At 42.9% G+C, this 26,955-nt stretch overlaps 1 protein-coding gene across 8 annotated transcripts in view; it reads right to left on the bottom strand.

Moving 5' to 3' along the window:
* MAPRE2 (microtubule associated protein RP/EB family member 2) overlaps positions 1 to 26,955 on the bottom strand; it is a 99,065-nt gene that overhangs the window by 34,216 nt on the left and 37,894 nt on the right. For 5 of the 8 annotated variants that reach the window (XM_059860244.1, XM_059860219.1, XM_059860203.1 and 2 more), the window contains exon 3: positions 3,861 to 3,988. In XM_059860244.1, coding sequence (XP_059716227.1) covers positions 3,861 to 3,981 — 121 coding nt within the window. In that variant the 5' untranslated portion in view covers positions 3,982 to 3,988. Of the gene's footprint in view, positions 1 to 3,860; positions 3,989 to 23,694; positions 23,902 to 26,955 lie in introns of those variants that run through there. The other 3 variants (XM_059860210.1, XM_059860234.1, XM_059860261.1) reach the window with 3 other exon arrangements.

Genomic DNA, 26,955 nt, shown 5'->3' with positions numbered 1-26,955 from the left:
GAAACAACTGATGTCATACTTCATATGAAACTCCTGTTCCCCAAACTTATGGGTTTTGCCCATGGGATCCTAGAACATTACATCCTCTCAATTGTTCTCTATTATATTTCATTGATGTATCAAATTAAATGCTCTCTCTAAAGCCAATCTAAAGGGAATGCACTATGCCTTCTATTAAAACCATGGTTTATAAATTTCACTTTCAGGTAAAACAGTTTTGCAGGAAATCAAACCCAGAGTCCAAAACCTGACAATATTACACATATCTAAAGCAAAAAGAATTGTATTGAGATGCTTGGAGAGATTTTCCCTGTTCAGTTGTCAAAACTAAATTACCAGAGGAGCTGCAGGCTGAATTAAGACTCTCCAGGGCTGCACCCATCCATAACCTGGCTTTCTTGGCACTTCACCACCACAGCAGGCATTCAGAAAGCTCAGGGGACGCTGCACTTTGCTCGGCCTACTTAGCAGAGACAAAAACCACATCTAAGACTCCCAAAGAATACAGATACTTTATGAGTAAGCCAAACTCTTCCAGTGCTGCTCCTCATCCTAGCAGCTCTGTTCCTCTAAGTGGAAATTGCGAAACAGGCTGGTATTGATACAGTATGTGTATTATCAAAGCTACTTCTCCACAGCAATGAGGAAAAGGAGGTCGGATTGCTTTTCCTGTCACTGTAACTACTGTCACATTAAGCTTCAGATATATTCTGAAAAAAGCCTTTAGTAAAGGCAGAATGTCACATTATTCCTTCTTGCTTAAGCTCTGAATGTCAAAAATTATTGCTAGGTTGGCTGCAAAATGTGGGCACCCGTGAGGTCTCACAGCCAGGTGCTGAACACCATCATATGTCATATCTAGGTTGCTCCTTCCTCCTAAAAGTAACTCCTTTGAGCTTTTAATTCAGATATAACATCACCCCTGCTTTCTCTCTCCCACGTTTTTTGGCCCCACATTTAGCTTTTTCTGGCATTTTGATTGCTCCTTATTAACAAAAATGAACAAGAACTGAATAGTCATAAAACAGCATGACTAATGTTAATGCTTTTTTCTAAAAAAGAAGAAAATGTCCATACAATTTTACAGTAGATTATAAAAATTCAGTTATGGGAGCTCTGCAGATCCCTGCTAATGCTGTGAAATGCTTCATAGCTGTAAAGTGTTTCCCACATATTCCCTCCCTTTGAAGTCCTGGATAAATGCTCATATTTTATGGAAACGAGCATTAATCTGCTTGAAAGCTGCCAATGGTTCAAGGGACGTCAGCCAAGGAATGCCAGAATGAATGAGTTAGACTGGCCATTCTCAAACTGCAGCCCATACCATGCTTGCTAGCTGGTGCTTTGCCTGCTAGTTGGCTCATTTGGCTAGTTGACTCATCATTTGTACTACTGTTCCCTTAGTATCCCTCTTGAAACCTACACTAGGAATAGGCTAAATAAAATAGATGCACATTTAATAAATTGCTTTGAGTTTACACAGTAAACTATACTAAATGCAGGAAGATTCCCAAACCTGCTTGTCCATCTGTCTTCAATCCCTACACACAGACGCTCTGCACATGAGAAATGGACTATGCAGTCTCAAATGGGAAGGACCTATTACGACTAAGATTACTGTGCTCTAGTGTCTGCAAAAATCTATCAGTGTTTAGAGTCATCAGTTCAGAGAGTAAAGTCCTACTGAACACAGGAAGTACTGTGCTAGAATGCTTCTTTAGATAAGGAGCTACTAAAGCCCCTTCTGGCTTGTAAAGCACATGAATGTAAAAATAGGAATGTGTAAGCATCAAGTTTGACTACCAAACCAAATGGGGAAAATCAAATTAACAGCTTTCACCCGTAAAGACAAGAATGTAGAAGCATCAGGTAGCAATAACAATCAATACAATCCAGGAAATTCTAAAGAAAGAAAAGATTTGATTTTATACAGAATGTAGTAAGAGCTGCAATGAGATGACCCTTTTTCAGTTCTTCCCTTGAGGTGTGTCCCAAAATCCTCTCTGTAGGTCACAGAAGAAGTTGTATAAGAAGCTGTGTAATGAAATGGGACAGTGGATTTGTGACAGGTCCCATATTTTTCCCCTTCTTGCCCCACCCAGCTGAAGTCTCTCAATCTGATCTTCTTACATAACTTTAACTCATTTTATTCTGCTTAGTCAATATATTCTTAGATCACTTCTCCCCTGTTTTCAGAAATGGTTTTGGTGAAGTTTTTTATGTCTTAGTTGGTTTTTTGTTGGGTGGGTTTTTTTGTGTAAGCCCACACACATTTAACTTGATTGAAAACTCACTTCAAAAGCTTCCTTGAGCATTTAAATAGCTACATAGGAACAAGTCAATAACTTGTCTACTATGCTTCCTGTTTCAAACAATAGCAAACTTTGGGTATTTTGGGATGCAAACGTCCATTTCCTTCTATATTTCTATCTCCTTCAGTGTGTGCATGCATGTATCTATCTGTATCTATCTACAGCTACTCCCTGTGTGAATTCTGTCTTTATATATACCGAAAAAAAATACTTAGGCTAACTTCCTGACATGTAAATATAACAACAGCTAGAGATAACACTTCAATTTCAAGTTTAATAACAGTTTAAAAAAAGTATTTCCCATGGTGTGTGTCTTTAATTGTTCAGATTATATCAGTTGCTTACATTGACTTTATCCTGCACTTTTTCAACCTCATTTTTATGGTTGTTGTGCAAGGCTGCAAGTATGGTACTCTACTTCTGCAGCTGAAAATTGTTTTCTTAAATTTTGAAGGCTAGCCTATGAGACAATCAGCCTGAAAAGATTATTTGTATCTTTCAGGGTACATCTCTGAGGCAGGAAATTTACCCAGAATGATAGGCAAAACCAAATATATGAACATAAGACCCCATTATTTATTTTGTCTGGACCAAGAAATAGCTGACATCTGGTCTTGTTGTTCCTCTTCCATGTGCTTTGAGCACTGTCTTCATAAGATAACACCTTCATAAGATAATCCCAGCATGTCAGTTGTCTGGAAGTAGCAATCTAAGTTAGATCTCCTCCACCACAAACAAACTCCTCCTCCACCAAGCATTCTCAAATTTACAAATCACAGTTGGAAATCAGAAACAAATCATTCCCCAGGGGCATGTATATTCCTAGTGAAACATCAGCCTTTTTCTGTGTCTTTTCTAGCCATCATCTAGTTACAGACCCTGTTGTTTAACACCCATCTTCTAGCTGCAACTCTGATTAACCAAAACGTCTGAAATATTCAAACTATTACCCTTTTTTCAGGGCTCATTACCAAATATACTTACAACAGTAACTCAGATTTAAAGAGAAAGAGGCAGACTTTGACAAAGTTCTAAAGCCCTCACAGCAGCTAAAGCCTCATTTCCTCAAATCCATGGTTTTTCTTCAGTCTTTTTCTTGTGTTTTTTTTCCTGCAAGCATCAGCAGGGATTTGAGAAACTTCAGGAAGGAAAAGGAGCCGGAGAATTTTGTTCATCTGGGGTGTTGGTTCTCTATTTGTCTCTTTTCCAGTTATGTCCACTCTCCATTTGAAAAGATACCACCCCTGTGGCTTTAAAACACTAAAACATATCACTGTATTCTCTGCTTGCTTAGCTAATCTTTTTATTACTTCTATGTATCTCCTGCTACATTTGTCCCATTCACCTCTGCCTTTGTTATGCTTTCCCAAGGCACCTTATCTTCCCATGATTAACACAAACGTAAAAATGCTTCCTGTGCACATACATTAGTCTCTCTTTTCAGAGCAACTGGTTTCTGTCAAAGTTAAAAGTTATCTATTTTCAACAAATCAGACTTTTAAAGTGGTTTTAAAATAAACATTTATAGAGCACACTGTGCTTTCTTACCTGAACAGAGTTGTTCAACTTTTGTGTAGTTTAAAGCTAATATATCATTAACCCATGCAATGATGTCATGTCTGCTCATAGTCTCCTGGGTTATAGAGGTAGAGTACACGTTGACCGCCATTCCCCAACTAGAAAAAAAAGAGAGACAAAAATATTTTTGACATTTTGGTAATTGTTTTCTAAATACAATGAATATATGCTTCCTGTTCAAAAGAAAACTCAAAACCGTCTCTTTGTTTATTGAGAAAGGAGGGGTAATTTGTATTCTTTGATGATATGTAACCTCCTCAATGTCCTCTTGGATCCTATGAACACATTTCTCTGGCTGTCACTGTGAACTTAAAGAACATACATATGGCACTCTGCTTCATGCCAATAAGGTAGAAAAAACCCCAAAATCAGACGTAAAGCTGCACAGACAGGATCAGAGACCCAAGATTTTGTCACAATTTGCTGCACCAATACAGTGATCTGATATCAGCCAATTTTTTGCCACTGCAGGATGATCAGGCTAACACTAAATTTTAGAAAACTTCTAAGTGATGCAGTAGCTGTTCTATTTACTGAAGTCTTGATTTCTTACTGGGGCAGGGCCCTTTTGGATCATTAATTCAGTTCCTAACAGTCACAGAGTGAATATCAAATAATCTCTCTTATCAATGTACCAACATCTATCCTGAAAGCAACTGAGATTTGCACTCCCAACTGTGTGGCTGGAAAGCTGCTGTGGAGCCCAATTCTTCTCAAACATTAGGAACATTTCCTCTCAGCTTAAACCCATTTGTTCTTCTGCCAACATTATCCTCCAGCCCTAATTGCTTTTTCTTCCCCAGACTGGATTTCCTAATGCTTTAGAGACAGCACTCAGTGTCTGTCCCAAAGCCCAGGTAGTCTAGATTAAACAAATCAATGTGAGTCTCTTATATCAAGTCAGACTTTCACTGACTGGCCATGCCAGCAGTCCTTCTTGAACAGACAGTTTCAGTATTCAGATAACATTTCACTGAGACCTTGGTAAATGGCACTCTGTGCTTGAAGTTTTCACAGTTACATCACCTTAGATAGATTCTTCTAGTTAGCAAAGGTCCCTCCCTGGAAGCTGGCAATTCATAGTAGCTTTTATCATCTTCCCAGGTACACAGACCAGAAACACATACTACTGAACTTTGCTCCCTGTTATCCTAACCTAGTCACATCTTTCTGTCGCAAGATGTTGCAAAGAGAAAACATGAGCACACTCAAGTTTATCTCATCAGCAGTTTCAAAGAGCAGAATCGAGTTCATGGAGAGAGTAAGTAATGTTCCTGTGGGTAACGGACTCCAGAAAGTCCACTAGAAGCAATCCAAGCCTGAAATGTCTCAGAAATGACCAAAGAGCCAAAGGTTGAAAGATTATTCTTGGTTTGTTGGGGGCTGCACACCTTCATCTCTCGTGGCAATCTGTAGCTAACACTGATCTGCCTAGCTCTGGTGCCAGTCCGGCCATCTCAGCTTTGGACTTCAACTTTCTCAGTCAATGCAAGACAGCAGGAGAGCAGGATCTCCTCTGTAGGACCCCAGGTCTGCATGGACTATTTCCATTGAGAATTTGCAGTGATGTAGCCCTTTGAAGCCTGACAGACAATTCTGCAGGGACAAGACTGCAGATTAACTCCACCCCTAGTTATGTGTGCTAACTAGGTGGAGCAACCTAGGTAAAATGGGAAAAACCTACCAGCACAAAACTTGACTTGGTAACATGTAAGTGTATTAGTACATAACACAGAGAATAATTTTAAATACAAGATTAGGAAGTTCATAATCCAGGTCACTTTCTAGGAAACAAATCTCACAAACAGAAGGTTGTTCAAGTTGTTCCCATCTACTGACATTAAGATGCAAGACATAAAATCCTCAAATTTGCTTTACAAGAAATTGAAGAAAAAAGAGAGAGAGAGAAAATAGGGTTGAAAAATTCATGCTCCAATAGTCAGGCAAGCACTGTCAGAAATTCATTCAGAACCAGGCTGCTCCCTATCCACTGTGTACAGGCAGCTCTGGAGCACGGAAGGAATCAGCCTGTGCTCAGACTGCTCCGCTCTTCCTGCGGGCTCACATGCAGCACAGCCAGCTGTGTGAACACAGCCCTGTATTCACTGAAGAGTTAGCAAAGGTCGCTTTCTTGGCATGCACTAAGTGCTTGGACTGATTCGAGTGCTAGGAACAAAGTTTTAGAAACAGGGAGTGCCCTTTTACTCTTAAAACTACACCATAATGGCTAACCATAAAAGCTTAGCTTCAACATCAGGGTGGAAGGCACTGAGCAGGGAAACAATCCCTTTGATACTAATGGCATCTGAAGTTTGAAACACATGGGTTTTATTTTATTATTTTTAGCCTTTTTATATAGATAAAAAGACTAACAGAAAGATAGCACCACTGTCACCATTAAACTAACATGTTAAATATTGTGTGTAAGATCAGTTGAAATAACAGCTTAATAATGAATTTAATATTCACTTAGAATTAATAGCGAGCCTAATAATAAACTGAACTTCAATACAGAGGAGTCCACTGAATTCTACAGCAACTAAAGATATTTAGATGAGAACATTTGAAATAAAGCTACTCTGATCTGTAATTGCCACTACTTCAAGAATATTTTAATTGGCCTCTGAGGCCAGGCAGAGCTCAGAAAAAACATCATCTACCACCAGTAAAAAGGGAAAGTTCACTTTGTTAAAAAGATCAAGAAGATACATGCACACAGAGAAAGGAAGCAGAACTTCCTTCATCACCTTTTTCCACAAAGAACTGCAAAGAGAAATACCCATCCTTCTGCAACCCACAGGGGAGCAAACAACTTCCTATGCTGCATTGCATGGGGTGGGGAATTCTACTGCAGGAAACTGTGAGTAAATGAATAACCTTGAGTTTTACAATGCTACCCTGAAGGATACCTGCAATACAACTTATGCTACATCTGTGAATTAATTATTATGGTCTAAGGGTCAAACAGAGGTCCAGACTATTTATTAGAGACCAGTTCAAGCTATTAGAGACAAGAGCTTCAGATTTGTACACAAGCATGCTTACAGCTGTAAGCAAAGGCAAAATGAATCAGAATTTCTGTTAAAAAACTCAATAACATGCCATTGCCATTCATTCTTAAGTGTTTTGTTGACATATATGTGAATATTCCACAGCTGCTTCTCTTGAAAGAGTTCACCCTCTCTTTGCATCTCTTGTTCCCCACCCTCCTACTGGTTATGTTCTACATAAACTCAGATGGGAAAGGTTTCCTTTACAGTAAGCATGTTCTAATTTGGTGCTCAGATACACACATATCCTGTTTGCCACACAGAGAGACCTTAAACAAAACAAAAAAGAAGAAAAAAAAAAATCCAAGCAGATGTAAGTAGTGCATCTACCATGCTCAGCAACAGTCAAGAACCTCTGTGCTCAACATCTACATCTGGGCTGGAGTTTTCTGGAGGGCCAAGTTCCCAAAGTGCTGAAGTACTCTGAAAAATGTGATCCATCTTCAAAACACATTAATAAACATGTGTAAGCTGATGCAAGAGAACAGCTGGACAGGTGGAGACACACAGGCCGTACTCTGAACAGCCAAGTAGCTAACAACTTGATTTTATGTTGTAATACACTACTTCTTTCCAATAACATTATTTACATTTTCGACTTGTTAGGCTTTCACTTGTTTACACTGAAGGCTCTGAATCATAAGGTTGCAACGAGGCTAATACAAGCCTGAAAACCAGTATCTACCTGGTAGATACTTCAGAATTCCCTAGAGGTGCCTTGTGATTCTACAGCAACTGAAAGCAGACTGAAGAAAGCACATCATACCTCCCACTTCAGGAGGCACAGGGGGACATTAAAAACCTCTGGCTGTTACAGTGCTGCCTAAGCACAAAGGACACTCCCTTGTTTTACTTCAAGCCCGTGGAGAGTCTTCACATATTAGTCCAGGCCATTTCAGAAAAGCACTTTACACATGCACAACTACACACTACAGACATGAGTTCAGAGGATTAGACAGGTGCTGAAAATCATGTACATGCTTAAGCAGTTTCCCCAGTTAGAAATATACTGGCTCAGCATGCCTGACGGTAAACATTACACCCAAAAGTCTACTAATTTTTTAAGGCATTATATGCAGCTTTGAACATTGAGATATTGGGTATTTTCCACTGCTCTTGCAGCTGTTACAAGGTATTACCCAGCTGTTCTTAAGGACAGTTTTGCAAGAAGCACATTTACTTTATTTTTCCAGGGATAAACTAACAGTTGTTGACAGCAGAAGCTGTATCACAACAAACCAGTAATAATGACAAGACCAGAAGGATTACAGCAGTGAATCTATTTGTAGTGTAAAACCTCACCACACTTGCCATCTCCTCTGAACCTGCAAGGCCCTCACATTTTTGCAGAATAGGAAAGGTTGGAGGGGACCACTGCAGTCCAGCCTCCCTGGCCAAGCAGGGCCATTGCTCAGCATTGTGTCCAGATGGCTTTTGATTATCTCCAAAGGAGGAAACTCTACAACTTCTCTGGGGAACCTGTTTCAGTGCTCACTCACCCTTACTCTACTCAGGTGGAACCTCATGTGTTCCAGTTTCTGCCCACTGCCTCTCATTTAGAACAAATAGACATATTTGTATTAAATAGTAGTGCAAAGAGGCAAACAGACACTAAGTTTTTAAATGCAGTGGAAAGTCTGTGTGACAGCACAGAGGAACCTTCTGGAAGCTGGCACCTGATAAGATACTGCCAATAACACAAAAGATCTCACACCAAAAATTACTAAAGCAGGAAATAACAGCAGAAAGTCAAAGATGAAGCTGAATGAGACTGCTGCAGCTGCTGCTCAAAAGGTTCTCTAGATTAAAGCTACTGCAAAAACAAAGAAATCTCTGAAGGAAGAAACATGCCAGATTCAGTGGATAAATCCCTGTGCAAGGAAAATTCATCCTTTTATACCATCCTGAAATGACAACTGATTTGCAGCTGGACCTTGCCTGTTTCTTGACCACTCCCTGCACACAGCTGCAGCCACAATCATTAGAGACCAGTTGTGCTCGAGGTTCTCTGTACAGAAAGGAGTCCTGCACACAGAATATCAACACAAAAAGCTCCCGTGCAGTGCTGACAACACTGCTCTTACTCTCCCTTTCGACTTTTGCTGTACTGCTGCAGCAAATACCTTGGCATCAGAGTGCTGCAACTGCAGTGATATTTGCAGCAAGCAACACAAAGGCTCTATCTAGCCAGAAACTGAATCAGAGACAAGATTAATCACAATGAGGTACTGCCATGGGAAAAAAAAAAAAAAAAGAATAAAAGAATCCTGTGATTATAGTACTGTGAGAATTCATGTTTTTAAATGGCGAATGTCAAATCTCTTTTGCACTGTTCCCATGTTACTAAATAGCCCTGAAATGCTAAAAATATTTTTATTTTCAGTACATCTCACTCACTTCTGAATGCCATTTTTCATTTACCACACAGATCTGACTTAACCTAAAATGATTTGTGAAGTACTCTACAAAGTCTAGACGAAACTGAGGCAATCCATGTACATTTTAAGGCTTGACTATTGCTGGATTATCACTGAACACAGACAACAGCATATTTTCTATTGTTCTTATTGCACTTCCCTGTTTAAATGCAAGGGAAATTAAAGTAATAGAGACGCCCTCTGATAGGATTAGGCAACTTTTTTCTTTTAAATTAGAGGCTTCCTGCCAATGCAGGAATGTTCTGACCTACATAAATGTTTCTGATGGGTCTAAAGGACTGCTTTAGACCCAAATCTGAGTACCTTCTATAAAGGCTCCTGGTAATTCTGGTTTGTGCTACATATGGCTTTAGAAAACTTACACCTTCTCCCCCCGCCCCCACAAAAAAAAATTATTATCTGAGAGGCAGAAAAATATTGATTGTTTTTCAGATATTCAGTTTCCTCAAATGTGAAAACCACAACCAGAAGTATTCCAATAATATGCACAACTAGAGCCAAACCCTCTGATATGGCCTAATAGCTAGCAATACATTACACTGAATATTGCATAGCAATTAGAAATAGTTAGAACTTTATTCACTAACCAGTTATTAAACTGGGGTAGTTCACAAAAATGAAAAGAACAGTTTCAAATTCCAGGACAATTATTTAGTGCTTTGAAGATTTCAGGGCACCCAAAGGTCCACCTGAGAAGGACAAACCACATTCACTGACTCACATCTGCCAGTCATGTTTGCATTCACTTGAATCTGCCAGTTGTATTGCCATATCATAAGACTTTATTTCTCCATCTACATTCTCACTCCTGCTGCCACTGAAACTGTGGCAATGAAACAGCAATGTCATGTCTCTAGAGTAACAAAATTCCTTTTTTTTTCAGGGTTCACCTTTGCCATCACAAGTACAATGCAACAGTAACACCTAGCTACCTAATATCTTCATTATGCCTGACAGTATTTGCATGCTCTGAAAGGTTCCTTATCAATTTCGAAGAGGAAACAAATATTAATTAAAAAAACCCCATTCTCTACAAAGGAGAAAGGTTCAAGAAAGGCAGACATCAATAGCTCACACAAAATGGAAGCAATTCAGAGCCTCTGGCCACCACCATTTCCACCCAGGTATATTCACTCTGGTTAGAAATGAACCACAGCAGTGTGCAGCACCCTCAAACCACACCTTAGAGCAGTTGAACAAAGCAATAGCAATGTTTTCTGCTGAACAGACAGGTACTATTTAACATGGTGTAAGGACACAAAAATTTCAGTATAAAAAGAATATGACTACAAATTAAGAAGGCATTTTATTAATGATGGACAACAAAAATCCTTTGAAGTAGGCTGAATGAGAGGAACCTAACTGTGACAAGGCTGCAATGCTAAAAAACTTCACAGCCTTTACTTACAGGCATTACCCTCCCCCTGCCAAGGCTTTCAACTCTAAGATCTTAAGCTTGAATCGCTGCTCTGATGCCCTGAAGTAAGATAGTCAACCTGTCAAATTTTCACAATAGACGCTGGCAACCAGTCTACCTTTCACAATAAGGACAAGGGGATTGTGAAGGGGGGGGGAAAAAAAAGGTTGATTCAAAGGAAAATAATTCTCAGACTTATGCAATAAACTCAAGTCAATTAGAAATTAGAAACACCTGCATTTTAGAAAACTGAAGATGTCTATGACCATTTTTTAACTAGAAAACCTCTAGAAAGCTGATAAGCAAACCAATTTTTAATCTTCTGTTAAAAAAAGTTTCTGTTTACCCAGACACTAGCAGGAACTTCAATTCTCCTTTTTTCATTTTTTTCCCTTATGGATAATAACAGATTACCAAGCAAACATTCAAACATTACTAAAGGACTTCCAAGAGATTGAAAACGTGCCATAAAGCAAGGTAACATCAGTGCTGACCACTGAAGAAAGGATGCCTTGAGAGGCAGCCCATGCAAGCAAACCTCAGTTCCTAGCCTAAGCACTGAAAATAACAGGGGAACAATTTATTATTTCGCTTCCACGAGTTGAAGGATGAGTAGTTTCACTTTCAGAGAGGAGATTTCTTTAGCAAATGCAGACTTGGGGGAAAATGAAGACAGCAGTGGAGGAGAGCCTGTCCCCACATCCACTGGCCCCACGTGAGTGCAGCCTGTGAACTCCCAGGCGAAACACGGCGGACACAGCCAGCCACCCCAGCAGCCACCAAGGAATGCCTGTCCGTGAGCAGGAAGGGCCAAGAACAAGCAGAAAGCCTGATCAGGAGCAGCCAGCATTGCTGGGCACTGGGGCTGCAGGGCATGGAGGCAGTGTGTCAGAGGAGAGCCCAGCAGGACAGCAGCAGCTCTGGCAGCCCGGCTGCTCCCGGCTCCGGCCATTTCCGCCTTTTAAGTCCAGAAAACGCTGCGGGCAGGCTTGGGAGCTTCAGCAGGGATGGGATCCAACTAGAGACAGATGAAGTCACCAAATGAATTTAGTGTTGACCTATCCGGGGTTTCACTGCCCCCCTCCTCCTCTCTGGCATGTATACATTCCGAGGTGAAAGGCTAAAGTAACACGCTGATTTACTCCAAGCATAACCTAATGGCAAATGAGATTTTGTAATACTATACAGCCCTCCTGACGGGGGGCCTGAGCAGCCTCCAGCGCCTCACAAGCCTGCAGAGCCAGGCAAGATAGGCTGTGAGTCAGCAGGAGACAGGCACTGAACATCCATGGGTTTCAGAAGAGGACAAGTCTGGGAAAAAGGGAAAACAGGAGGATTCAACAAGGGGAAATGCATTGCCTTTCTCCTAACACATAGCTGCTGTTTTCTAACAACAGACTGCAGTACACTTAAAAACCCCTGGCTGTCCAAGGCAGGGGAAGCTAAGGACTAGAGCACTCCCATGGGAAACCTCTGGCACCAGCTAAGGAGGGACTGCAGTACAGCTTTCCCACTCACAAAGGATGCACTATGATACAGAGCACAAGGATTTGATCATGCATCAATTCTCTCTCTTACACTAGAAACCAGTACAGATATGCACTGATTTATGCATTGCAACATTTATTCTAACCTTAATATACATATATGTTAGAATCACAGAATATCAGGAGTTGGAAAGTGCCCACCAAGGATCATTGAGTCATTTCTTGCAGAAAATGAGGCCCTTTTTAAGTGGCCTTCTAAGGCCACCTTCACTTTGAAAGTTCCTGGAGTGATACCAAGTGAAGGACAAGAAACAGCACAGCAACCACTCATGCAGCCATCCCAGGACCCATGGGCAAAGGTTCTGGAGCGCGGTGTGCACGACAGAGCTGCTGAGGTACCGGCCAGGCAGCCAGCTCCACTCCATCCCTGAGCAAGTCATCCTGGCAGGAAGGTGACGACACTCATCAGGGGTAGAAGACAACATTTATTTTAAGCCCTCAAGCTGTAAACAAGCATGTGACAACAGATGAAGCAACAGGCAGCCATGCTAGCTGCTTTCACTGGTGCATCACTCTCTAAAACACGCCTGAGTATTTTTGTAATGAAAATATGAAGCTTTAGTATGGTTGCCCAGGCTTCCCACTGTTATCAAAGCTCTGCTGCCATTTGGAGGGAAAGGAGAAGCACCAGGCTTTCTGCTGGGAATGCAGGACCAAGCTCCAGACAACACCTGTGACATGAACCAGCTGAAAGTCCCCTGCCAGCACTGCCTCTGCAGACCACTGCACCAACATGCTGCAGAGCTGTTTGCTAGGCTCTGACACCAACCTCTCTCCCTCTTCTCCCTCAACCACTGGTGAAAGCTAGACTAAAAACAATAATGATTATAATAATAAATCTTGGAGTTCTGACATCTCCAATGCTGTGGATATAGGCCCAAATAAATAGCCCTGTCACTGGCTTATTACAAACTCCCTGCTCCCTACAAACCATTTCTAATATTATACAGACTGCAAGTGTTAAGACTACCAGCCACAACACTTAAATTTGGTTTTGGATACCAAAGTAGCTTGACCTCTTCCCTTGTTCTCATGAGTTAACACTATAACAGACAAAGAAGCACCCTTAAATTATTCTGGTGCCCAACATACTACTGGTAAATGACATATCTTAAGAATTAATCCTACCAAGTACTATCTAGAACCGGGCTGAACTTCTAAGTGCAATTGCTTAACTGCTAAATTAATTTTGGAGCAACTAAAACTAGAATTCACTAATCCTGCATGAAGTAAATTGCCCTGTAGGAACATTCTAGCTCAGCCATCTGTGATTTATGTAACATATTACTCTTGCTGTGTGCCAGTAACCACAGACTGATTTTACCACTGCTGCAGTACCAACATAATTGGTGTCTACCAGCATCAAATGAAGCTTCGCCAAAACTTCTTTTTTCAACCATGTTGGTCTTTGAAGATCTGTGAAACTGCAACTTTTGGACAGATTTTAACTTTTAACATCTTCTGCCTATCTAAAGAGGGAAATCCCCAAAGCTTTGTTTTCTAAACAATGTTCTTTAGAAGGTGCTTACTGCTTTGATGTAACTGTGATTGTAAAAACTGAATTACTTACAACACTTTTTATCTACAAGCCCCAGTAAAGCCCTGCACCTTCAGCTGAGAGAAGCATAGATGTACTGTTTAATAGGATTTGGCCCCCTTTCATGGAATATCTTGAGGTTAATTCCTAAAGTGTATTGCTTCCAGCTGGCAAACAGTGACATTACCAAGTTCAACTCTCACAATAAACAAGGAAGAAAAAGTTTATTGCTTGAATTGTCTTCTACTAGATGTAAGTGCAGTTATGAAGGTACTCTGGGTTGCAATGTGGATAGTTAGTTCCTTTGACCCTCTCAATGTTGCTGCAGGCCACATGACAAGACAGTTCTGCACCACCCCCTGTAAAAGCACATCAAACTAAGCAGACATCTGACACAGTTTAAGAACTGTGCTCACAGTTAAAACATTTTCTGCAGATTAGGCTTATCAATAATGCTAATATTTTCTGCATCAGAAAAAGCTACAATCCCTTAAAAGCAGAGCAAACAATTTACCAGCTGTTAACTTCCAGACATAATCTTTGATTGCAATGTACACAATTAATTTTATGATACAGCAAAACTATGCCTTTGCTCTGTTGTGTCTCTGCAAACTTTCGATCATCCCTGGGTACTAAACTGCAGAAGTTGCTCTCAGTGATTCAGAGAACACAATATGAAATTATATAACTATGAATTGATGCAGTGCTGCAGCAGCTGTATTGCTTTCAAAAGAATTAAACTAGAAAACGTTTGATATTGATGAAGTCATACTGAGGCTGCATACACATATTTTTCTTTTCCATTTGAAAACTTTGATGACAGGACTGATTTTGCTTTCCTGGAAGTACAAAAGTTGCTTCCAGATGATATTCCTTTCATTTTTAAAGCACGTGATTTTGTTATTTTGTTTTTTAAGTCACGAGCTGTTTATGTTTATCAGAGCTACAGAATGAGATCATAAACTGACTCGGGTAGGCAGGGCACTCCGGAGGGATCTGCTCCAGCCTCCCAGTCACTGCAGGAACAGCAAGAGAAGGCTGCCATTTGTCTCAGTTTCAAGTCTCTCCAAGGACAGATATTCCACAGCCCCTCTGGGTAACTTCTGGGGTTTGACCATCCTGGCTGCGTGAACACTTCTGCCAATATCCAAAGTACTTTGTACTGCTGCAGCTGCTGAGGGCCACTGCCTCTCATCTTTTCTCCTTCTTCAAAGAACCTGGCTTCATCTTCTTTACACACAGTCTCCCACTAGACAGATAAGACTGCAGTGAGATCTTCCCCCCTCCTGAGCTGGCTCCTATTCAGACTGACCAAACACAGGTGACAAGCTCCAGCCCCCTGACCATCCTTGTGTCCCTCTGCCACACTCACTTCAGCATGTCATTGTCTCTCAAAGTGGGGAGGCCAAATCCACGGTATGTGAGATGTGGTCTCAGAAGCACCAGAGGAGAAGAATCACTTCCCTGGAGCTGCTGGCTACATGCCTGCCAATGCAGCCCAGCAGGGGCTTGGCCTTCTTCCCTGCAAGAGCACACTGCTGACTCATGTTCATCTTGTTCACCAGCACCTCCAGGTCCACACTGTGTAACCCTTCAGGAACAACTGGGGGGTGTGCATAATGTGGTAGAGGGAAAAAACACCTCACCATATTAAAAATAGAGCTGCTTGAGAGACAAGGCGGTTCTACAGCACCCCCGTGGAACTCATTTGGCACTTGGGAACCACAGACTAAAAACGTGCACTAGAGAGCCAAACCTCTGCAGGCAGAAATGTGCAGAATAACAAAATGGTTTGGGTTGGGAGGGACCTTAATGATCATATGGTTCCAGCCTCTCTGCCACAAGCAGCAACACCTTCCATTAGACCAGGCTGCTCAAAGCCCCATACAACCTGGTCCTGTACTTTTCCAGAAACAGGGCAGCCACAGCTTCTCTGAGCAACATGTTTCAGTGTCTCATCACCCCCCAGTAAAGAATTTATTCTTAATACCTAATCTAAACATACTCTCAGTTTGAAGCAATTGCCCCTTGTCTTACGACTACACACCCTTGTAAAAATTGCCTCTCCAGCTCTCTTGCAAGCCCCCTATAGGTACTAGAAGATTGTTCTAAAGTCTCCCCAGAACCTTCTCTTCTCCAGGATGAGCAACCCCAGGTGTCTCAGCCTGTCTTCATTGCAGAAATATTAAGGGAATTAAAAAAATAAAAAGGTTATATTTATTATGCCTCCTTGAATCTGACAACCAGCACAACATGAATGTGTTGACTGAAAACCATGTATTTAGACCCCGACTTAGAATCTACATCATGTATAACTTTGAAACATTATTATGGGCAAGCAGCGATATGGACCCCAAACAACTCAACTCAATAAAATATAACAAACACCATTCTCCATAACAAGGTTTCCAACAGAATGACTAATTACAACTGAATGCTGTCCTTTTGGGAAAATGTATCCCTTCTATCCAACCAATTACCACTGCTTCCCTGTTCTCAGCACTCCTACACACCATGGTCTTTCTGTACACACAAGCTCCCGTGGGACTTTCATATCACTGGGCTATGTGTTCCACTTCCATACAAACAATTACTCATAGATTCTATAGTTATTTTAACAAGCTATGATTTGTGTAACACTGAATCCGTAAGTAAAACAAATGAGTATTCTACTTCAAATATTTCAGTGCTTCCTATTCATGATATTACTGGACCAGCTCCACAGAGATTAACCTTTAGAAGCAAAGCATAACAACTGTGTAAGATTTGCCTAAAATGAATTTTCACTCCCCCCAAATTGTTTAATACATACTGCCAGCAAGCCCTTCTGAGCATCAACACTGCATTCCAGAGTGACAGGAAAGAATTTGCATTCATGTGCATCTCTGAATAATTACAGCTGCTTGGGTAGGAAATCTGTATGGTACTAAGGAACCCTGCTGTAGGGGGTGGGGGGGGGAAATTCACTTGAGTTGCTTCTAAAAGAAAACTGAAGTGCACAGATCTCAACTAAGGGTTCCACTGACTCAGGGCTCCAAATTGCCAAGCAACATAATATTGAAAATTAGGCCTCTGAAACAATACAACGCAAGGTGGTCATACAAGGCCAGAAGATCAACAGTCCAACCTGCATGGCACATTCCTCTCCAGGCAGAATGATTTGGCACAGTTGTAGGATTTCCTACGGAAGCTACATCCTTAAGTCTCGATTCACTAATGAATGTTTACACTTCCTGTTTGGATAGCATAGCAAAAAACCAGATTTAACACAAAGGCACCCTTTGCTAATCATGGGGCTCTATGGGAAAAAAGAAATTATTTCAGAGCGGCTAAACTGAGACATTTAATGGGTATGCTTCCAGTATACAGAGCCTTCTCTACAAAATATTTGATAACTTAGCATACCACTAGAAAACTAGACAAACTTTTCTCAAAATATCACAGGCAAGATTTTAATCTTGAATTAAATATTTCACAGCACAAAACAGTTGAACTGTGCTAAAAAAAAGAGACAACAACACTATTTTTAAACCCCAAGAGTTAAATGCATGTTTAGTAAATGTTTACAGCTGATATTCCCTTTCCCCTCCCACCTAATTGCAATGAAACAATACGAAGAAGATGCTTTATCGGTGAGTCAGGCAGCAGAGATCTGAGCAAGATCCAAACAGCTCCGCAGCGCGCAGCTAACACCATCCACAGAAAAAACACGGATGTTTTCCATTTACATTCCCCAGCACTGATCCTGGAAGCGAGCGACCAGTGCTGCTAGCTGGAGGCCAGGATTCAGGGAGCGAGGAGGATGCGAGCAGCCAAACGCTGTCCCGGAGCAGCGGAGCCGTGCCACCACCGCTGCTGCTGCCACCACGCCACGATGGCCTTCATGCCATCCCACTCGGTGGCTGGCGTGATTGAGAACAGATGTGGCAAGACCACTCGTTTTCAATTATCAAACAAAGGCTGAAAGTTGCACTTCCAAAGTGCATGAAAAGCTGGCACACTATTTATCTGCTTCCTTACCAAGCCTTTGCTACAATTAGCTTTGGGCATGAGGAAGGAGAAGAGACTGTCAAATTAAACTAACCTCCCCACTAAACCCCAAAACCTCTGAAGATATTTTTAAATAGTCACACATTCAAATGCCAAGGCTTGAAATGTAGACCTACCACACATTTTCTTTTCTTACTGGCTCCCAAAACAAGTTTTATATCACAAAAGGTTAGTCCAGGTACGCCCCCTGGAAGAACATTCCTGTGGTCCTGATGGGGTAACTGCATCTCCCTCAAATGAGCCAAAGAAATAGCTTTAATCAAGGTCTCTTGCTCCACAGCCCCACCTCCAAATCACCTTTCTTTCACAATGCAGCATGTTTTTCAGTGCCTGTTTTCTAGGAAGACTAGATTGAAGACATGAGACAGAAGCCAAAATGTCTGTTTCTGAAAGCGCCAGCATCAGGTTCAGTTCTCGCGTGTCCCAAATTTGCTCCTTTTTCTGTTCATATGCCAAAAAAACATTGCTGTTGCTATGCAGCTCAACAAGGTAGTTAAAAAAAAACCCCACATCACACAACAAAAACCGTAATGCAGCCTCCCACCTACAGGATGTTTCTGAAACCCACGGAGGCTGGGTGCAAATTAGGCGTTCTCAGACCTTTATGGTGAGAGCGCCTGGGTGTAAGCTGAGGATTTCGTGCTCTCTGAAAATTCCCTCAATGTCCTTACACAAACTGGGCTGTCTGTGAAGTGTTTTCTCCCCTCTCTCTCCAGTCCCCAAAAAGCTCCCTCTCTCTTAGCCCCTGATTTAAACAAATACCTCCAGCCCCCAAAACACTATGAGGGTATTATCTAGGAAGATCTAAATCCAGGTAAACAGAGATACCCCAATAATGCAGAGATATCCCAATAATCTAAATCTCAAACTACTGATGCAGTATTGAGCAGACTCATCCTCTTAAGCCTCAGAGACTTTTACATGCACTTATATGTGATTCCCAGCTATCTTCAGACAGTTTCACCCTGTGCTTTTTGAGAGCTGGATCTGCCCAGAAGAAGATTCTCACTAAAACAGCTCTCTCTAAGCAGAGCACTCCCTAAGCAGAAAACAAGATTAAAGAAGAACAGCAGTGGCAGCAATGGGAAGACAGCTTTATGAAAGTGAAAGAAGAGAAAATAGTGGGTACCTAAGCTGACACAAACCAAGGAAAGATTTCTGCCTTGGCTCCTCTTTAATGCTGGCTAGTAAACTGCTGGCTCTAAGTCATCAGGATGGTTTTCTCCCTGATGGTAACTACCTCACTGCAATCCAGATGCTTGGCAGACAAGGGGGTTATCACAACTACAGCTTTTAGAAAAGCACAGGCCAAATTTATGGGGCGTAATTTATGTTAGTTTGTTGATGGGTTTTTTAAACATTTGTTATTGACCTTTTTCTGCTTTCAATGAAATCTAGGGTGAAATTGTCATAATCTGCAATAAAACTCTAGGTCAAGAGCAAACACCTCTGAAAATAAAGATTCACTAATATATTTAATAGCATTTGCTTTGACTGGTGTTTACAGTTTCAGAAGTCACACCTATCAATACTATAAAGTGAGAAGACAGCTCACTGCTTTTACTCTGTATCATCTTCCCAGTTCCCAAGCTTGGGCCTTTATATATTAATTTTATCAACACAAATGGTCTTTTTTCCTTCAGTGTAACTACCTGCTTACCACAATCAGTGGAGACTAATTTTGGAGCAAGAAATTCCTTCTGCCCAGAGTAAGGCAAAGCCATAGGTCCCCCTTTGAACCCTGAGTAAAGCCACACGTGTGGAAGGCAGAGTCACCAGAGCCGGGGCAGCTCCTACCGAGGGAAGGATGCTCTCTGCTGCCCAGGGCCAGCCGGCATCCGGCAATTCACTGCGAGTTCAGAAGGCAAAGACCAAAACAGATTTTGCTGTAACGTAAATCTTGACTTTCAGTGTGGAAGTTATCAGCTCATACTGCTGTAAAAGCCAGCCAGATATGCTCTGTAACACCCCACAACTTATTCCAGCAGTGGGTGAGGAAATTACCACTGCTGTCTAGCTTTCATTATTATGCACAGCACCATCATTTGTCTGCTTACACAATGATTCCTAGAATGAAGACAACACTTAGGAAAAACAAATATTTAAAACAGATAACATTAGAAAAGTGGAGACTCATAGATAAAAACTAAAACAGAAATACTCTTTCCTTTTACCCTAGTGATTTCAAGAGAAATAATCAGGAAGTCAGCCCCTTCCCCTCTGCTTCATGTAAGTTCTGGGTATAAAACTAAATATAGCCAGGGAATGAAGGACCAGAAAACCATTTTTTTTCTAGCAACACACAGAGACAAAGCAGAAGTTAAGCACAGTATCCTGCAAAGGAAGGTACAACACTTTGTCTCTTTAGGGCCAGGGTGGTTTAGGCTATGTATGCCATTTGAATCTAGAAGTATTCAGTCTCAATTCTTTAGCCTTTAAAAATATGATAAGCTGATCAACCACATAAACCACACAAGATCCCTGGAGTCTGGCAAACAAAAAAAAAAAAAAAAAAAAGCACTGCAAACAGGTCTTATTTAAAAAAAAAAAACAAACTATCCACAGAACTGTTGATTTGGTTTCTCATTGAATTTTTTCAGCCGTCTTTGAACCAGAAGTAAAACTATCATTAAATGTGATGCCATTCTCAGAAATTATCCCAAGTCTACTTCAGGCCAGCAAAAAGACACCTCAGTACCAAATTTTAAACAGGCTCCTGATCTGAAGCACAAGAAACAGCATTTCACTGGAGCAATACAGATTGATTACAGTTATTAACTCTGAAAGGTAACATCACCCTGTGTCTAAATTTTATGCCAAAGTGCCTGGTTTCCATTTACCAGCTAAGTAAAGCTGGATGAGAAACTTAACACCTGGGCCTGTATGTCCCAGTCTGCAAAATATAATATGTCCTTTGGAAGACTTGGGAAAACTATTTGTGGCTTTGCATACAGAGCACATGGCTGGGGCTCGTGGTATAAGCTCAATTCCCTGCTGCATCCTCAACTCCATGGATAACTTACAGCTTCCATGTCAGCTTCCTAGTCTGTAAAATGGTGCAACCTCCAGCTGTTTTTAAATCTGCTTCAGGAGTTAGATATGAAATCTTTGGTAAAGCCTGGTATTAGAAATAGCAAAGGGTTTTTTTAGGTCTGAGAATATCTAACCTAATGAACACAAATTTTCTGATCAGTAAAGACTTCTCTTTTAAAATATCTATGGAACAGAACATGTTAAAAGTTGTAAAATGGGAAAGCATTTCTGTTACTACAGGAGAGAAGGATGGACAGGCAAACACTGAACCTCTATCCACATGGTAGATGCAGGATGCAGAAGGCTTTTAGCTTTGTACAATTGCTTATCTGCTGTCAAGCTCCAGGCTGTATTTAATGACATATTTATTCCATATTCCTAGATGGAAGAAGCCAGCCCAACAATCAGAGGCATAGCAACTTGATGTGTCATGTGGTGAGGCCCTACAAGCTGCTCCAGAAGTCTGGAATGGCACTGACAGTCCAGTGTGGCAGCAGGCACTAAGGTGATGGAATTCATCTCTTGCACCCAGAGATCTCCTGCTGCCACTCCCACTGAACAAGGACTAAACTTGCCTAGCTACTAAAGGCTGTCATGGAAGTTAAAAGCCATTTTTTCCAGTATCAAGAAGCTTCAGCACTGTTTTCATGTATTTTCTCTAACATTTCCCTTCTGTTATGTATGACATTTACTTCCTAAAGGACTTTAGCTACAGATGGAAGCAAGTTAAGTATCATTCTCCCTTTCTCCCAGAGAAAGGAAGAAATCAACAGATATGGGAGTTATGACTCTGCCGAACATGGTAAGTTTCCAAAAGGAAAGAAATCAACCTAAATAGAATTCCTCAGTGGAAATTTTTATTTGTGCATTAAAAGTTTATTTCTGAAATATATTGAACTGGATTGCTTATTTACTGCCCAAAGACAATATGCAATGCTAGCATCAGTAGTTCTGTATTCCTTTATATTGCTCTAGAGAGGGAAACAAATGGATACAAATCCCTAAAAGACTATGGACTACTTTTCTGGATGAAAGGCTATTCAGATGCAGAGCATCTTCACAATTTCTGGAAAACTGGGCAAGTGATATAGTTATTCCTGTCATCACACGCTGAACACAGCAGCCTCACAAAATGTCTTTTCTAGACATAGTTCAGTGTATGATTTGACAGGCTAAAGAACAAGAAAACTGACTTGATGATGACAGCAGGAAAACATACAAACCTGCTGAAAAAGAAGAATGGAGAACCCCATGTAACAGAATTTTTCCAAAGAACTCTTCTGAAGGAAACAAGTTAGCAATCGGTGGTACCTATGGCACATCACAGTAACTAAAGGGAGATACATGATATTTCAAATCTATTACATATTTCTGTTAAGGGGCACGATAGAAATACACCTTTCCCCTAAAACAGCATCTTGTACTACTCAGCTGAAATTTAGATATAGGAAGTGAGAGCTCCAGGCTTTCTGCAAATAGAAACAGGTCCTTGCAAAAGCAATTTTGCTACTTTGTGCTAAATGTGTGCACTGGGGTTCCACAGCACAAAGTATTAGCAGTTTCAGAGAGAGACAGAGACTAAATGTTGTGCAATTCAAAGTAACCACACATTGGGATCTCCGACGCATTTCACGCTCACCCGTCAGTGCATGATCAACAATGAGATTCACTGTTAAGGTTATTAATGGCCAAATGCCGGTAGCAGCTCCGTTATTCCTCAACAGAAGAAAAAAATACTGCGATTTTCTCCAGACAAACAAGCCAAGTCATCCACGTTTGTTTTCATGTATTCGAGCTTACAACTCGCCACTTTAGTCAGATATTTGAGAGCAGCATCATTTCCTGCCGCTTGAAAATCAGCTTTAAGGGGCGTGTTCTCTGCAGAGGCACTGCTTGCTGTCATCCAGGCAGCATTTAAAATAACTGTATATTGACATAAGGAGCCACCGGCCGTATTATCGCCCTTCGAGTCGGCAGCAAGGAGCACATCAAACCAGTTGCGTTCCGGGCTGCGCCGCGACCCTTATCAAACAATGCAAACAATTTTAATGAGCTTATCTGCCGGAACATATTGTCAGAGATGTTAATGCAGAAGCGCTGCCAGCAACGCATGCCAAACGATTCATCAAAAATGCCTACAACTGCGACAAAAGACGGGTGTCCCCCCCAAATGAGAGACGATAAATAAACAAAAAATGGGGCTGGCGGGGAGCGGGGGGCGGGGATGGAGCCGCCCTCCCCCGCGCAGGCACCGGGAGAGCTGTCACCCCCGCCCCGAGGAGCGGGGGACGGCTGTCACCCCCGCACCGGCGTGCGGAGGGCGGGCGCTGCCCGGTGCCCGGTGCGGCTCTCCCGGCCGGGCAGGGGCTGCCCGCGCCCCGCCATCCGCGGCCGCCGCCTCCCCGGGGCACGGCGCCGCCTTCCTCCGAGATCTGCAGCGAGGTGCTGCGGCTCTTTTCCAAGGGGAGCTGGCTGCCTGCGCGGGGGGCGTTCTTGCCTTCCCTTTTATTTCCCCCCTCCTCTTTCTTTTTCTTTTTCCTCTTTTTTTTTTTTTTAATTATCATTTTTAACCGCCTTTCTTCCGCCCGGGCGCGGCGAGCCCCCGCACGCATCCCGCCTCTCCCCCGAGCGCTCCGCAGCCGGACAATGCGGGGCCGGGGGGAGAGGAGGGGGCTGCAGCCCGCCCGCCTTATGCAACCGCCCCCCGCACCGCCGCAGCCCCCCCGCCGTACCTGTAGGAGCGCTCCCCCCGCACCGTGTGCTTCCTGAAGGGGATGATGGTCCCGTTATCCTGGATGATGTCGTTGTTGTTCTCGCCATTTGGGGACAGGGCTTGGGTCGGTCCGGGCATTGGCGCTCCCGCCGCTCCGCAGAGCCCCGCGCTGCTGCCGCTGCTGCTGCTGCTGGTGTGCGGAAGGTGGCGGCAGCCGCGACTCTGCCGCCAGCCCGCCCCGCCCCGCCGCGCGTCAGCCCCGCCGCCGCCGCCGCCACACGTGACCGCCCCTCGCCATGGCAACCGGCCGGCGCCGCGCTGCGCCCGGGGACGGCAGCGGGCAGGCAGGGCAGGCACGGCAGGCACGGCAGGCAAGGGAGGGGAAGCAGAGAGAGGGGCCCGCCCCGCCCCGCACCCCCACACAAAGAGCCGCACGCCCCGGGAGTGTGGGGCGGCCCGAGCTGTTCGGCGGCCCCGGCACACACAAAGCGCCCGGGCACCCCCCCGGCCGGCCTGGCCACGCACGGCGGGCCCGCCGCCCCCGCGCCTGCCCCTTCACCCGTGGGCGGCAGAGAAACGCCGCCTGGCCCGTGGGGACCGCGCCGTGCCCCTGCCCACCGCCGCCCGTGACAGCCGTGGGCGCTCCCGGTCCGGGCGACCTCGACGCCCGATGCCTCATCGTCACCCTCCGTGCCCCGGTACCTCAGCATCGTCCGCCTCCTGCCCACACCAAGGAGCTATCGGGCTGCTTTTGAGGGAGCCCCCACTCCGGGCTGCTCGGTAACAGCGTTGAGCCGCAGCAGGGAACGCCGCCCAGCATCTCCCCTCGGCGCGGGTGTGCCGGGGGCGATGGCCATCCCCACCGCACAAAGCCCGCCCGCACGGGCTGCAGCTCGCAAGAATCATAGCGTGGCGTTCGTGTTTCACATGGTGAACGCTTTATTTTTAAAAAGGGCATAAATATTAAGTGACGTGAGACTACAAGAGGTAAAAAAATCATAGACTCCTAATCATAAAACAGCACACGAAGGTCTTAGTTATTTTATGCTCTTTTTTTTCCCCGGTTCCTGTGTCTGCTACTCCGCCTGCATTTCCACCCCAAGCACCAGGATGTACAAAGCTCTGGATACCAAGCTCTGTATCTCTGCTTACAACTTCAGTGGAGACCGCATCTGCCAAGATGCATTGCACGTTTCCAGCGTTCTCCTGCCCCCAGGCTTACACAGAAAAAAACATTTGATGGCACATCCTTCAAAATCTTCCTTGGATCAGAAACAAGAAGGGAAGACACTTTGCCAAGGCAGTGGTACTGAACTTCTGGCACTGCTAGGATCACCAATCACACAAACCTCATCTCTTCCTCCCTTCTTCTAGAAGAGGTTTTGCATCCTTCCCAGACCATTTCCCTCTGCAAAGCTCTATGATTTCTGCATATCACCCCTTGCCTAAATAGCAATGTGCTTCAAAGTTTGACATTACCACAGATCAGTGCTGGTCATCCTCAGGAGCAGACCTGAACTTCACTGTGGTCAAAACCTACCCTCGTGTCCCAACGGCACATCGACACCCACACTTCTACCACAGTAGAAAAATACAGATTGTTTTCTCTAGGCAGAAACCAACCAGGGTGGCTATAGGCATGGTCTCTAAACAGATCTATGTGACCTCATGACTGTTAAATGCAAAATATTTGGGCTGATCTATTAACATCTTAAAAAATACATGCCCCCAAATGCAAGTCTCTTATAAAAAGAATCTTAAGATGGTACGTCAAACAGAAGCCATGTGAGTACTTCTAATATGTTCTCAGAGACACATGCTGATATTTTAACTCATGAAGTATGAGTTTGATCAGGTTTCTGCCTCAGATTTTTTTTCTGCACCAATAAAGTGACAATGAAATTTTAACTAATCTTTCAGTCTGAAATGACACTACTGAAATCTTAGTTTACATGATTATATTCATAACATAGACCATTCACAGAGAGCTTGTAAGGTGAATAAAATCAATAACACCAATTGCACAACGCTTGGACTGCTGAGAATCTCCCTGGATTTAAATCAGATGTATAGTTTAACACATTTTAGAGCAATCTCAAACAAGGCTCAAGTTAGTCTGCCAATTTGCCACTGTCTTCTGCACATCAAGACAGGGAATCTTACTTATACTTTCTGCCAGGTTTTCAAATACACTCATATTTATCTTTCAGTAACCAATCTATGGACATTTGCAATTGGCATACTTCATTGAAACATGTTTCATTCATCTGGTAATTGGAGGAAGCTACGTTTGAGCCTTTTTCAAAACAAGTAGCAAAAAACATTCTGTTAAAAAGGCCAGTAAGTGTCTTAGTAACACTCAAGAACATGGACAAGCCAGAAATGCTATGTGGTGACAGAATATAAAAATAATCTATTGCAGGTCTTTATCTGCCAGACATAACCTTACCTGCTCTGCTAGGGAGCAAGCAATAAAACACTCTGCAACCCTAACTTGTAAAAACATTTTTATTTCTTCACCAGTGTCAAAGAACAGAAGCTTCTTTATTGAAGTCTCTAAAGCTGTTTAAAACATGTACCAACAAAGCTACAGAAGTGCAGGTGAGGAGAGCATGGCAGCCTTGCTGCAGACCTCTTCTTGCCTCTGCATTAGGACCCAAGGTCAGAAGAACACACTCTGCCTCAGCACAGTACCTTACCTCTATGGAGGCTGAGCCAGACATCAGCAAAAGAAGCCTGGTAGTGGTTTTCAGAAGGCACATGTTTCAGTGGGCTTCAGTCCATCAAGCACAGCCTCAGGAGCTCTGGGTGCAATATGGGTGCAATATGGATTGCATGGGTGCAATATGGGTGCAATATGCATGGCACTCCTTCTACCTACATCTCTGCTTCTGGGCACTGTGTGGCCCACAAGCACAACTCCTGTCTTGATGTGCTGGAAGCCACCAGAATCTGCTTCTCACTTCCATTGTTCTAAGCTTAAAAGGTCTCAAAGAAAGAGGAAACCTGTTGCTGTTATTAGGTGCCTGTACATCTGTGCTGCCTTTATAGATTTTTGCATGCACTGGGCACAAAAATAGAAAATTGATCCGAAGAATAGAAGGTCAGCCTTGGTGTTAATAAAAAGCCCCACCTGTGGAATGCTGAAAGTACCGAAATCTGGTACTCACAAGCGTTGTGCTGACTAAGCAAAGCAAAGAGCCAGGAAAGCAATTAATGCCAAAGGGTGGAATTACAAAACCTGATGTAATAGATCTTCAGCACTGAGACCACAGAGGCA

Source organism: Haemorhous mexicanus, chromosome 1, assembly GCF_027477595.1.
Source record: "Haemorhous mexicanus isolate bHaeMex1 chromosome 1, bHaeMex1.pri, whole genome shotgun sequence".
Classification (NCBI taxonomy): domain Eukaryota; kingdom Metazoa; phylum Chordata; class Aves; order Passeriformes; family Fringillidae; genus Haemorhous; species Haemorhous mexicanus.
This window is presented reverse-complemented; position numbering and strand designations above follow the sequence as displayed.